Source organism: Lineus longissimus, chromosome 10 (assembly GCF_910592395.1).
Source record: "Lineus longissimus chromosome 10, tnLinLong1.2, whole genome shotgun sequence".
Lineage (NCBI taxonomy): Eukaryota > Metazoa > Nemertea > Pilidiophora > Heteronemertea > Lineidae > Lineus > Lineus longissimus.
The window spans coordinates 915,342-930,035 of NC_088317.1; the positions used below are offsets into that span (position 1 = coordinate 915,342).

General features: G+C 42.1%; 1 protein-coding gene across 1 annotated transcript; it reads left to right on the top strand.

Moving 5' to 3' along the window:
- Nucleotides 1-142: 142 nt before the first annotated feature.
- Nucleotides 143-10,684, top strand: LOC135494637 (remodeling and spacing factor 1-like). Its single transcript, XM_064782788.1, has 16 exons — nt 143-287; nt 661-752; nt 1,085-1,177; nt 1,319-1,447; nt 1,659-1,735; nt 2,011-2,123; nt 2,264-4,713; nt 4,986-5,274; nt 5,518-5,600; nt 5,775-5,879; nt 6,148-6,279; nt 6,535-6,787; nt 6,991-7,038; nt 7,252-7,522; nt 7,835-7,995; nt 8,274-10,684. Exons 1-16 carry the CDS (start codon nt 143-145, stop codon nt 9,128-9,130), a joined length of 5,298 nt encoding a protein of 1,765 aa, XP_064638858.1. The 3' UTR covers nt 9,131-10,684.
- Nucleotides 10,685-14,694: the final 4,010 nt, after the last annotated feature.

Genomic DNA, 14,694 nt, shown 5'->3' on the forward strand with positions numbered 1-14,694 from the left:
AAAGAACTTGTCTAAAAGAAGCCTTGTTTCTACTTTCGTGATTATTCAATAGCTGGATAAGGAGATTAAGGCGATTGAAAATTATATTCGAAACTGCCTTGTAATTTTTTGCTAGCTCTGGCTAATTATGTTTGCATCCAAAATGGCTTCTGCAAGCCAAAATTGTTGTCTTTCTGACCCAAATTATGCTGTTATTTGCAGCTTCCTAGATCAATTTGGTGAACTTTTGGGACTTCCCGATCTGACATTTAAAGATGTTCAAAATTACCTGGAGGATACAAGAAATTGTGAGCCATTTTTCGTGCTAATTACCCCTAAATGCAAATGCCTGAAAAAACAACAATGGCATTTTTACAGCAACATGATGATGATGATATGATGATGACTAGGCCTACACTTGACTTACAGAACAGAGCAAAGCCAAAATTATGACATCATCATGTGCATTTGTTTACATTCTATATTCATTGTATGGCCTTTCTGATGTCAATGACAAAAGGTCTAGGGCCAAGGAAGGCCAACTGCAATATAATTTCAATTAAAAAGATGTTTGTTGTTGCAATATTTTGTTGCCAATTTTGCTCATCGCAAAAAACACAATGCTCATAAAAATTTCCCAGGTTACAGTAGGATTCCTTATGCTTGCATGTATCTTTGCAGTGAATGATGAACTCCTGAACATCCTTGTCCGGCTGATGAGAAGGACTGGACAGAAGATAACATTTGAAAAATGGCAGAAGGGATTAATCAAGGTACTACTGGGTTATCATGTCAATGATAATATCATCTTCTGCGGAATTTGAGAAATCTTAAGGTTTCTGACACTGGTATTACAGATACAAGGTTACCTCTTCTCAGATTTGCTGGACTTCAGATTTAAAATTCAATATCAGGATTTATGATTATGATTATGAAGACAGCTGAATAGGCTATGTTGTTCAGTTTCATGTGGGACGTCTAGTATTTAGCAACCAGTCATATGCTATTGCTTTAAATGCTACATATGCAAGAATTAGACATTGGAAATTATTTATGAGTTCCATTGTAAAACTTTTATTTTTATTCAGTGTTGTTCTTGTTTCAGTTCTGCCATAAATATTCCCAGTTCGATGCTTGGGAGCTGGAGAGATTCGGCTTCAAGAATTCAAACCTTGCTTTGAAATTAAGGATATTGAAGGTATGCATCTAAGCGAGGTGAAGTTGCTGATGAATGAAATAACTTCTCTATATATTTATCCAGCACATGTTAGATGGTGTCATGTGGGTTATTGTATGAAGACTCAGTCAGATCACTCATTTTCATTTCTCTTTCTTTCAGAATCTGCTTGAAGCCCAGTTTGATGGCTTTGCCAAATTCAAGGAGAAGGTGAATGAGAAAACAGCTGAGGACCTACGCTTTCAACCCCTGGGACGGGATCGGGCAGGACTTGCCTATTGGTATCTACTGGTAAGTGATGCTATACCTGTAGAACCTGATTTAGCAGTATCAGGTATAGCTTGTATCATTAACCAAGATATGTTACAGCTTGCGCACGATTCATGATAATGGAAACCCCTTTATTTTTTGTGACCCTAAGTTCTGGCTGGTTGTCTTTGACAGTTTTTTAAACTGGCAAAAGTTTTTTTCTCAGGATTAAACTCTGTTTGTTTTTTTACAGGATAAAGAACTGAATCTTCTCGTTTACCAAGAAGAACCGGACAATTCTGGAAACGAAGGATGGAAACTCGTCTGCCAGTGAGTTGAAATAGAGGAGAAGAAGGGGTGGGATTTGAAAGAAGTCACAAAACCAGAACCATCAGTAGATAGGTTTTATATTCTAAAGTGAATTAATTCCATGAGCAACAAAACCCTGTCAAAAAGTACCAGACAATAATAGTCAAGGTCTTCCATAAAAATGATTTCAGATAATAATGTCTTACAGCTGTGCTGTGAATTAGTCTTGTCTGCCTAGCTGTGAACAGGAAGGGTTTCTTACACTGCATTTAACTGGTTTGTTTCTTGAATTTCAGAACCCGGGAGGAACTTGCTTGTCTTATTTCGAAATTATCGACAGGCAGTCCATTTATTAAGGATGAGGACAGCCGGTCATCAACACCAAGTACTACAGCCAGTAATGAGAAAGGTAAACTTGATAAATCTCAATATTTGCGATTATAACCTGAGGACTGTTTGACGTTCCAACACTACCTGCTATGGATTCAAAACCTCAGCATCTTTTTCTTATAATTACAATTTTTGACAGATTTTCTTTGTGTATTTCAGATGTCAAACCGAACATTGGAGAAATCAAAGAAGAGAAGTTGATCTTCCAAGGAGAGTGTGAGCCAGAAGAGAAAGATGAGGCAGACAACAGCAGACGTGAAGATGGAGTGAGTGAGAAAATCAAAACAGAGGAAGAAAGTGCAATAGACCATGAGAAAGTCAAAGGTGGTGAAGAGGTCAAGGTTGAAGATGATGTCAAGGTCAAAGTTGAGCCTGGTATCCAGGCTACTGAATGTAAGGAAGAAGCTGAGGACAAGGTTGAGAAAGATGCTGTGGTGAAAGATGAAGAAGCTGAATTTCAGGAGGAGGAAAATAATGCTGACAATGAAGATGGGGAAGACAAGATAGACGTGAAAAAAGGGAAGGACAGTTTTGAAGAAAGGAAAGATGAAATTCAGGATAGTGGTGGAACAGCACCAGAGACAAACATCAGTGTAGTATCAGAGGATGTGGAAGAAAAGGAATCAATAGATTATGGCTGTGGTGATGCTGCAGTTGCAAAGGAAACTGATGATACCCCTGTTGCTAATGAATCACTGGATAGTTCTGTTTCCAAGCATGATGGTGCTTCTGGTGATAAGAATGGAAGCGTTGCCAAGGAAACTAGTAGTAAGATTGATCAGTCCAATGATGCTGTTGATGAGGATGCCAAGACATCAGATGAAAATCTTGCTCTTGAGGACAAGGAAAGAAAGAAAGATGAAAACAACAAAGAAGTCGAGGAAAAAGATTTAGAGATGGCAGCTGATGGAGGAAACCTACCAGGAGAAGGTTCTGATAAGCATGAGCCAGAGGAGACAGAGGGTGCAGCTTCCTCTCTGGGGGATGTCAAGGATAAAACAGAGGAGAAGTGTAAATCTGGAGATGGTGGTGATGCTTCCAAAGGTGCTGATACTGAGAATGTTGACGAAGAAACGACTGAGGGAGAGAGGGAATCACCTGAGATTGGGAAGGGTCATGAAAACAAGAAGGTGTCAGAGGATGATCCGAATGGAGGAAGTGATCTGAAGGATTCACTGCAGCAGACGCCATGTGATGTTGCAGAGGAACTAAGTGAGGGAGATGTGGGGAAAACTGAGGAGAAAGAAACTGATGAGAAAGATTCTGTTGGTGATGGAAAGAAAGTTGGAGCTAGTGAGGAAGAGACTGGGAGCAGGGCAGTCGAAGAGAAGAGTGATGTAGTGGAAATGGATGAAACAGTTGATGGTGATGGCGGAGGTTGTTTGAAGGAGAAAGATCAAGAGGAGGAGGCAAAGGACTCTGAAGGGAGACCAGATACCAAGACGAGAGATACTGGAGAAGAGAAGGCAGAAGCTGATCAAAGAGTAGATGAGATTGATGAGGAAAGGAAGAAACAACGAGCAGACATTGAAAAAGTTGAAGCAGACGATGAGAATGTTGAAGCTGATGATAAAAGTGTTGAAGCAGATGACAGGGTTGAGGATGAGAAGGAGGCTGTTGAGATTCCTGAAGGAGATGGATCAGGGGGTTGTGATGGGGGCGGTGGAAAGAATGAGGAGAAGGAGATGTCTGAATGCTCAGACGGAAAAGAAGATGGGAAGGAAGCGAAGAGAGACAGATGTGGTGGGGATATAGAGACACTCAATGTCGTGGAGCTGTCTCCTAAAGGTCCTGGGGAGGAACAGGATGGGAAGAATAGGAAAGGAAGAAATGGGAAGAGGAAGGGCAAGCGAAAAGCTTCTGATGTGAGGAAGGAGGATGAGGGAATTCCCAACGAGAAACAGATAACGTTGAAGGAGCCGTCGGGTCCTTCTGAGGAAGAAGAGGATGGGAAGATGGAGAAGGGAGAAAATGGGAGGACGGGGAAAGGAAAAGCTGAAAAGGACGATGCGGGTTCTGAAGAGGGAGAGAAAGAAGGCTCGGGGAAAGAGGATGCGGATCAGCCAAGTCCAGAGAAGGAGGTAAAAGAGAATGGGGAGTGTGGCGATGAGAAAGGCTCTGAAGTTGTCGAGGACGAGGTACAGATCGCAGGAAATGACAATCAGGACTCTAGTCAGGCTGAGAAAAAAGATGGCGATACTGGAGCTGTGGAAAAAGATGGAGAGCAACGGAGGGGGAGGAAACGTCCACGGAAACAGGAACTGATTCCAATTGATACGGAAAACTTACGCCGGAGTTCTCGTCAGAGGAAGCGGCCGAATATCCTGGAGGATTTAGAAAATGTTCCACCGGTCAAAGTGATCAAAAGTCGGGCAAGTCCCAAGTCTCCACAGAAGTCGCCTCAGAAGGCGAACCGTAAGGCTGCGGCAACGGTGACCCTCGAGAGTAGTGACGATGATATCCCGCTGAGTCAGGTGCGTAAGAAGGGGAAGGGCAAAGGGAAGAGGAAGAGCAAGAAGAAGAAGAAGGATGATGAGGACTATGAGGAGGTGGAGGAGGAACCGGAAGAAGAGGAAGAAACGACCAGCAAGAAAGGAAAGAAGAATAGAGTAAGTCATGGTTCTTTCTCAGGTCAGTCTTATAGAATTAGTCACCAACTTGATAAAAGTGCAGAAATGAAAGGGTTTTCTTTGAGAACTTTAGAAATACTGATTTGAAATGTTTTTAAAGTGTTTTCAAACATGTCAGCATGATGATAAGAGCTAATATCTGTTTCTAACAGCCGGAGCAAGGGGTACACTCCTTCCAGTTACCTCAAACACATGGTCAACCAGACCTAGTCTAATCATCAATGTGTTTAAATCTCCATTCATCTCCACAGAAACGTAAACCAGAAAGCGATGGCGACTTTGTGTTATCAAAGAAGAAAGGCAAGCAGGGCAAGTCCATTAAGTCGAGGGGCAAGAAACGGAAAAACCAAGACTCGTCGTCAGCGGATGTGGAATCGAGTGAGGATAGCGAGTTTGCTGAGTTACTCCATCTTCAGCAAGAGAGCGAATCAGAACTCAGCTTCGGTGAAAATAGCTACGATGAGTTCGCCTGTGAAGAAAACGACCCGAACTTTACGCCAAAGTTAGGACGGAACTATAAGAGAGCAATGTCTATAGTTGGTAAGGAGTGAATTGGTTAAGAGTTCGATATCATGTGTGTCATTTGTGAATAGTTTGGCTGTTCTGTAACTTTTGGCTGTGAGTTCAGTCACTGCTGGCTTGTTGATGAGCTCACATACTGTTAAATGCCCTCTTGTATTGTTTGAATCGGAGTACATGTTGTTTGACTGCTTGTGTTTGGAGCACTTGTTGATCATTATCATGGATGTTGAAGCTGTTTGTAACTCTAAATTCCTATTTTAGGTAAAGGCGTCAGCGATGAACCAGTTGTGGTAGGAGATGATAAACCTTGTACAAAATGTCATAAATATGACCACCCTGAATTGGTAAGTTTTTTCAGAATCTTTTCTCTTTGTCCAAAGCTACTTCCTTTCCACCGTTTTCCTCATATTTTCATACCTTCTACCAATATTGTTTGCAGAGCCAGTGATGTCCTCTCAGTCTCACGGGAATGATGTCCTCTCAGTCTTACGGGAATCTACACTTTTTGTTTATTTCAGATCTTATTGTGCGACAAGTGTGATGCTGGCTATCACACGACCTGCACCCTTCCCCCACTACTCCTGGTCCCTGAGGGAGACTGGTTCTGCCCACCATGTGAACATGTAAGTATTGAATAGGAGTACTGTCATCGAATGCTAAAAAGAAGAAGAAGATCAGGAAGTGATGGGTTCTACTCTCAGAAGGGCCTCCACTGTTTCTCAGGAAGTGATGGGTTCTACTCTCAGTACTCTCACTGTTTTTCTGTGTCCTAACTCTTTGAGCAAGACACATTATTGCATCGTCCTTCTTTTGTTTTTCTTGTTTTTGTTGTACCAGGTATGTCGTTTATTGCATTGTCCATGTCTTATGATTCGTCAATCTTCTTTTCAGGCTAAATTGTTGGATAAATTACAATTCAAATTGAAAGATCTTGACAAACAATTGAAGGAAAATGAGCGTCTTGTCAAAAGGAAAGAGAGATTGGCGTTTGTTAACATCAGTTTGGATAATATTCTCCTCAAGGTAAGGTGCTTGATACCTAATCATACCATTTGTTTTGTGATAGAGGACTGATCTGTAAGAGTATACACTTCCATCATGGCCTTGGTTCCTGCTACAGTAATGTACAATCCTTATTGTCAAGTATTGGTATTGAGCTGGTACAAATACCGGTAGTCGATTTGAACTTTAGACATACAGAAAAGTGCATTTCAAACTTAACCCAGTTTAGGCTTCCCAGGCTCTACTTTTCCAGACTGGTCACTTTGTACATTTCAGCAAGAAGAAGAAGAAGAGCCTCAACACCATAAAAAGAAGAAGAAGAAGAAGAAGAAAGAGAAGTCACATCATCGGTCGAGTGGACTGCGGCCACGGTTCATCGAGGAAACGGAAGAATCTGAGGAAGATGACGAATGGTTGTACACGCGATCAACCCGAGAACGCAAGACCGTTAATTACAATTTCACCGATTATGATCAAATGATTAATAGCGCCATAGCAGATGATGCGGAGGAGGAGTATGACCCTGCGGGTGAGTTGCAACCTTTGGCAAAGCACTTGACACACCCTTGATCAAAAGATGAATTTTCATAGTCAGCAGTTTTATAAACAAGAGAAAAAACCAACTGAATATAGGTCTTTGATAGTGGATCAGTATGTTAGCTCAGATATCGTTGGTTGTTGGTGTTGTATAGAACTTTCACTCATCCAGTTGTCTTGTTTTGTGTATTTCAGCACTTGATGTTCCTGTTGAAAAGCCTAAGAAAGAAGTCAAGAAAAAAAGTAAGTTGAACTTTAATACTGAAGTATTAGATTGTTTACAATGCGATGTGGTCCTTTTTTTAGGTTGGCCAGTGGACTCATTGGGTCAGTGTTCTGAGTTGTGTAGTTTGGCTGTTCCACTGTCATTTGATACCTACACTTTTTTCAATGTCTACAAGAATTAGCATATCTGCAGTATTATTCATCTTATGTTCTCGTCTGCTTTGATTTCAGCTGCCAAGAGTCGTGGTAAGGACATGGAGAATATCCTGGCCATGCAAGAGACGGAGGATTGCTTCCAGGAGTTCGAGCAGAAGAAAGACGAGGAAAAAGACTCAGAAAAAGATAGCGAAGAATCCGAGAAAGATGGTGGCGATGAGGTGAAGGAGGAGGAGGAGTATGAGGGGCGGCCCCCGCCAGTCGTAAAGAGAACACCCAAACCTCGCCTGACCAACCTCGATGATTATGAGGAAGGTGATGACAGTGAGGAGTACCGAGCTACTGAGTAAGTTTGTGATTCGGATGGTGAGCTGGTGTTGACATCTGCTGAATAACCACCTCGTATCATCGCCGCCTTTGTCTTTGTGTTAATCACGTGTCACAAAGTTAGTGACAAAGATTCAGTCGGGGTAAGAGTTAAACCAAGGCCAAGTCTTGTCTGCATCGATGAGGGCCAATCCATCTCTGGCTTCTCATGGTTCTTACTTGAAATGTCTCTTTGCTTGCCTGGCCATGGCACCAGCTGCTGTGATCTTATTGATAGATGATATCTTGATCTCCTGGCTCCTGATAACCTGTTGATATCGCTTCCTTGCAGGGACTCTGTTGATGAAGAGGAAGAAGAGGCCAGTCTGTCTGACGTCGTCTCGGAGGAGAGTGATTACAAATGGCAGTCTGTCAAGTCTCACCGACGTCAACCGCGTAACAAGCGAGGCAAGCGATCGAATAGATGGCAGGACTATGTGGTGGATAATTTCGGTGAGCATTCATTCGTTGATCATTCAATAGTCAGTGGCTTCTTTTATGAAGAAATAACCTTACACTGGTGTGAGAGGTATTGCCATGAGACAAATGGCAGTGTACAGGCTGATGTGAGAGGTATTGCCATGAGACAAATGGCAGTGTATAGGCTGATGGTATTTCAGCCACAAGTATACGTACATGGTGTGTGAGTACACTACTAACAATGGCTCCCAAGACGACGCAAACATTGTGATACTTGTTGTTCATCTTACAGTATTCTGTTCATCTTTCAGTGGTTGAAGAAAGTGAAAGTGACTACAGCGATGACGGTGTGCGCCGCTCGAGACGCCGTGCTGCCGCAAAGAAACCTGTCAAATATAACGAATCATCAGACACGGATGTTTCTGCACCGGTCATTACTACCTCAAAGAAAAAACGTCGTGTGCATGAATCAGAAGAGGACTATACTGCCAGTGAGAAATCCTCATCGTCATATTCTGAACCAGAAGTAGATGTGGTGGAAACAGAGGATGATACACCAGTTAAAAAGCGTAAACGCTATGAGGAGGATAGTGACTTTGAGGACCATATACGGGTCAAACCATTGTCTCGCTTTCAACGCCACAGTGCTGCCATGGCAACTAAGTTTTCACGGTTAAAAGCGACGGTGAAATGTAAAGCAAGGCGTCGGAGTTATCAGCGTATGGTGTCGGACAGTGAGGAGGAGGAGTCAAAGTCTGAATCGTCAGAGTCGGTGACGGAGGAATCAGATAAGGAAAGTAGTCCATCAAAGCCAAAAGCTAAACGGCGTAATGTTATCAAAAGTAGTTCCGAAGATTCGGAAAATGAGGGTGAATCAGAAACTGATGAAAAAAGTGCTAAAAAATCGGAGGAACCAAAATCAACGAAAAAATCACGGACTTTGAAAAGTGAATCTGAGTCTGAAAATGAGGCACCACGAGTGAAAAAAATGAACGGACATCGTGAAAAGTCATCAGTAGCGGTTCAGGGTAGTTTTGATGATGTGATGAAGTCCGCTGGGTTCAAGGAGGCATTTTTAGAGGGTGCTGGCGTGTCCGAGGATGAGGAAATTGCAAACTCTGATCTTTCTGATGTCTCAGATTTGGTCTCCTACATTGATCAACATTGATCTGAGAGAATTTGGTGAGACATTTTGTGAAAAAGTTGACAATTTCAAGGAATAGTAGCGTACTTTACTGTCAGGCTGTCTCATGCCTATAGTGCACTCACATTTGAAGACAATGCTTTCTTCTGTTCATTTTCCAGCAGTAAATCAATTCTGCTCATCAAAGGATGATTATTTTCACACCTGTAAATCCAAAATGGTATGACCCAAGTCATATGATCATCATGCAAATTAGGCCATTCCATTGTGCTAATGAGGTAAAAACATCTTCCACTTGTTGTATCCATATGTGTCTTTTTGGCCAACTGTCAGTTTTGCCAACTTACTCTCTGATTGAATTTTTCAGTTTTGTACAGGCAACTTTCAAAAGTTGGTTGGTGTTCATCTTAATTGTAATTGGTAGTAATCAGACATTTTTATTTGATTGACAGTTCTTTATTTTTGAAGAGTAGATGTCTAAGTGTTCATTTTTGTATCTATATGTATAATACTGGTATCCTTTGGGTTTGTGAAACTACAGGGCTTACTTGAGAAAGTCATTTACCATTGGATGCATTCCCTTTGAGGTCACCAACATAATCCGTTCACGTCTTTCTCAAGCATCCTAAACATGTACAAATCCAGTGTTTACCTGGGATAATAATTGAATCTCTCGCATACTGTTGTAATTGGATGGAGGGTATAGTGATATTATCTACCTGGCGGACACCAAACCTACTTCATTTATTACTCTCTAATATGTTTACACTGACATCTATAATGAAGTTCACATACAAGTAGATTTACAATTGATACATATGAGATTTTGTTGTCGCAAAACATTGTTGTCGAAATTTTACATTTGTCAAAGTGAATTTTGTGTTCTAACGTTCAACTCTAAAATGGGAGAAGCTGGTCTGTTGCATCATGTGCATTTGATAGCCTCTGAAATATCATTTGGTCCTTCAGAAAGGCCAACCCCTTTAAACTTGGCTCTTGGAGAGTTTGGCATCTGATTCTCAATGGTTAGTTGTGGCGTGACGTACCTTACATCTCCGCCTAAACCTCATTTTAGACCTTTAGAGACGCCGACCAAACTTGGTTCTTAGTGAGTTGGGGGACTGATATTCCAGGGTTAGATGTGGTTGATGGTCCATCTTAACCTCATTGTTTGTCCTATGGAGAATCCAACCTCTTAAGGTTCACAGTATGTTTCGCGACTGGTTTTCAGAGAGTTTGGGGACTGATTCACCAGGATGATAGCTGTTACTTGAATTTGTCCTTAATGCTGTCTCTATCTTCGAATGGCTTACCTATGTACAATAATCTTACATCATATCATGGTTGTATTATAGTACAGTTATAGTGTTGAAGTCCCAGGTTATTGTAGGCTTATAATCATTTGTAAAGTATCCATGCCTGAGGTATTTAATAAGTTCTGGGGTTTGTCACATCAACCGCATGTTCCCAAGCTAGCTTTTAGATAGTTACCCCCAATTATTTGATATCAATCAGGTACTTGACAAATGAACCTCAAATAGATTATTGTAATATATTAAAATGTAAAATGAAGTAAAAATGAAGTCTTTTGATAAGAAAAGAATGATATTCTTCACTTGATCACATTTGCCCAAACAGCACTATCGGACTGTTTGATTGGGATGGGGAAACTTCTCCGCTGCAGGACGGATTCTAACCATGGATCACTTAGTGCACTCATCTGGCCATGGCCATGCAGTGTCACAACCTCCTCTAACAAGGACTAAATAACCTGGTCAAAACTAGGTTGTTAGTGACCAAGGAAGATTGTCCAGCTGGTCAAGACAGTGACAGGTTGTGACAATGTCTTCGTGTCTGGCCCTGGAGGCTTTACATAACCTTTTCTGGGACATCCTGTATAACATGGCAGATTGTCCAATGACTCCAGTCAGCAGAGCTAGGTTGTGATGATGTCTTCATGCCAGGCCTTCCAGGCTCTACATTCACTTTTCTGAGAGGGATTGTTGAACCGGTCTGACAGTGATAGGTTGTGACAATACTTTATGGCTTTAAGGCTCTACATCCTTTTCTCAGATATCCTGCATAGAAATCGAAGGAAGATTGTGCGACTGGTCAGACATGTCTATGTCAGAGACAGGTTGTGACAATATCTTTGCGTCTGGCCTTGAGCATGTAAGAGCTGTATAGCAAAAACGGTCAGACAGACTGGCTGTGACGATGTCTCCAAACCAGGCTCTTTGAAATGATGTCCTGGTGTCAAACCATGAGACACTACAGATCCTTTTCTGAGACATCCTGTATTGCAAGGAAAATTGTCAAACTGGTCAGACAGAGATGGGTTGTGACGATGTCTCCATGCCAGGCCCTTTAGGCTCTAAATAACCGTTTCTGGCACCTCCTGTACAGCAAGAAAGGTTGTACATTTGGTCAGACAGATATATTGATAGATTTGAAATGATGTCCTCGTATCAAACCATGAGGTACTACAGATCCTTTCCTGAGACATCCTGTACGAACAAAGAAGATTGTCCAACTGGTCAGACAGAGATGAGTTGTGACAATGTCTTCGTGTGAGGCCATGAAGAGCTACAGGTCCTATTCTAGGACATCCTGTATAGCAGCAGGAAAAATGTCCATTGGTCAGCAAGTTGTGAAGACGTCGATATTTATGTCATGCGTCCTTGGCGTTGGCATGATGTCTTACACTGGCCTGGTTATATATTCGCCTCGGACAGCGCCGACTTCGATTTGTCGCTGGCGGTCGAAGTGTCTCCATCATCCAGCAAGACACCAGCCTGGACTAGACCTGCCTCCGACAGCAACAACATTCGAATACGACCGTGGGATCGAGATGTCGTCGAAGACAGCATACGGCGAGATTTTCTGGCGTCTTTATATGTACGTCCATGGCGTGGTTTTGGTGTCTCAGCGTCTCAGTAAGCGGTTAGTCTCCCTAAATTCGTCTCCGAAAAGCGTCGATTCAGAGAATGTGCGTCTATGGCAGTGGTACCATACCAACCACCGGCCTGGTTAAATTTGCCCCGAGTACAGCGTAACTGGTGGTCGTCTAGTGTCTCCAGCGTCCAGCAAAACACCGGCCTGGTAACCTGCCTCAGACAGAACGAAACATCATATACGTCCCGTCAGTGATGTTTCGAAGAAGACAGGACGGCAACGTTGTTCCAGAGGATGTACTTAGGGAAGTAAGTATTAAGTAGTTAAGTAAGATTTCATTACTAAATCAAAGCTTTGCTGAAAGGGTCAGGAAAAAAATTCGCAGCCCTCGTGAAGAAAGCCTGTCTGATAGGCACTTTGTATCGGAGACCAGCCGAAGACAACGCACAGGGCATAGATACGGCCAGTAAGGAATTGGTTCTAAAGGTTTATCAATTAGATTTCCGCGGGCGCCGGGCGAAATGTCCAATTTACATGCGATGTACATGTCATGTGAAAATGCATGATGCACAGCATTGCAGGATGAGTGGTGAGGAAGGTGCATTTGGTGTCGTTTGGTAAGTGCATAAATCTAACTTTTCGAGAGTGTCCCCCACGCTGAGAGACCGAAGGACAAGAGACAAAGCCTGATGATATGGCAACTTTTATTGGGCAAGTACATAACATATATTACAAAACTTAGAATTAGTGGCCGGCATGCGGAATCAGAAAAGGCTGACCGTAAATTGTTGCACGTGAAGATAGTGTAGTGTGTTAATCGAACCTGTTTGGAGTGATCCGCACACTTATTGACCGAAGGACAAGAGACGAAGGTTATGATATGACAACATTTATTTGGCAAGTACATACATATGAATAATGCAAAACTTGGAATACAATAACACAACGTTGATACTGCTGACGCCGCTTGAGCCGCTTGAGCAAGCGTGTCAAGGGATCAGATGTTGGGTCAGTGCGCATGCGGGGCATGGGATGGAGGGTTGTGCACTGTGAGTGTCGATAAGGAGGGGGGGGGGCAAAGGCAAATGACAATGACAATAGCATAATAATAATGGAACAATGTACAAGTCGTAAGTAACCGTGACCGCTTTCAAGGTGGCAAGAACGGATTGCTGACCAAAACAATGACATATTCTGTTAACACCAATGGAGCATTCTCTTGTACTGTATTTTAGCCCAAACCCCCCAATCAAAATGGTGCAGAGACTCGATTGACGTTTATTGTCTTCAAGAGAAAATTGATCTCGAAACTGATATGGGCCTATAGTATAAATAATATCCTACCTAAAATATAGGCCTTCTGTTAAAGGCCTGCAAAAAAAGAAAAAAAACCTACAACCAATTCCTCTTGAAAACAAATATGTCAATAAGGCTCATCCATGCATCATTTGAGTAAAACAATGTAGAAACACATTTTTGCTGTGATCAAGAAATAGCTCCATTGTTGTAATGTTGCACTTATTGTGCTGTGAAATAGCTCAGATACGGTAAATGGATTGCCACATTGAAAACGGAACAAGAAATAGCAATATTCTGGATCAGCGAGTACATACATGAAGTGCTATTGATTTCAGGAATAAGCACATATTTTCAGGGTCGAAAACAAGTGAGTGTCAACCCATTCTGAGCCAACAGCAGGAATTACAACAAGAAAAGGGTCAATTCCGTTGGGAACTGCTGTTCCCTGATCATGGCTCTTGACTACTGGCCTGGAATAGAAAGGGAAGATTTAGATACCAAGAAACATTGAAATATACAATTTAAGAAAGTGAAGTATTTGATCATTTTTCATGACGTTTTTTTTAAAAATCTTCAATTATAGCATATCAGAAATATGTCTATACACATGTCTATGCCTGTGACAGCCTCATTGGCACTAATAAGATGAATCAATTAAATTGAATTGTCAGGCAATGGTGGTCAACCTGCCTCGGGATTGTCCCAATATCAGTCACATGATGACGGACCTGAAGCCTCATTTCATCAACTGTAGCCAGCTTATCGAGTTTTATCTCATTTACCTCAATTGTGTTCCACAAATCTGGCATCCTGAATATTTATCTCTCAGAAGTGGCCTCGGTCGCGTTGGCTCGATTCTTGGGACGGGACAGCGAAACCACACGAGATGGAGCAATCCACCTGAAAAAATTGGAGACAATTCGAATGCTGCTTCAGTGAACAATGGGCGATCTGTTCAGGAGACGTCTTTCAAATCGCCCATTGTTTCATAAACGAGAGCTGGACAGACAGTTCCAGCTCCTCTTCGCAGATTTCCTTCTTCAAATGCATACATCGCGTTTTGTCTCGACCACACTTGCATAGCTATTTACTTTAAGGTCACGTGCAGGTCTTATTGGTAATTGCTGGGGTGAAACTTGGTACTGCGGGACAGACTTACATGTCCACAAAACGCAATGTCACTGCTGGACTGATTTACAAGTCCACAAAACGCAGAATCGGACATGGACATCATTACCCCAGCAAGAACCCAATGTAACCCCACAAATAGGGCCGTTTATAATGTTTAAGACATGTTTATACAATAACAATGCTGAAGCTATTGCCTGCAGTGACCTTGCTAATGATTTTTATGTGGGAGGGGACAGGGACCGTGACTATTGATAAAGTCCTCA

Excerpts from the sequence above, each read along its gene's own strand:
- LOC135494637 (XM_064782788.1), top strand. The coding sequence starts at position 143 with ATGGCTTCTGCAAGCCAAAATTGTTGTCTTTCTGACCCAAATTATGCT. Across the intron at positions 1,736-2,010 it reads GGATGGAAACTCGTCTGCCA|AACCCGGGAGGAACTTGCTT; the intron begins GTGAGTTGAAAT and ends CTTGAATTTCAG. Across the intron at positions 6,788-6,990 it reads GGAGGAGTATGACCCTGCGG|CACTTGATGTTCCTGTTGAA; the intron begins GTGAGTTGCAAC and ends TGTGTATTTCAG.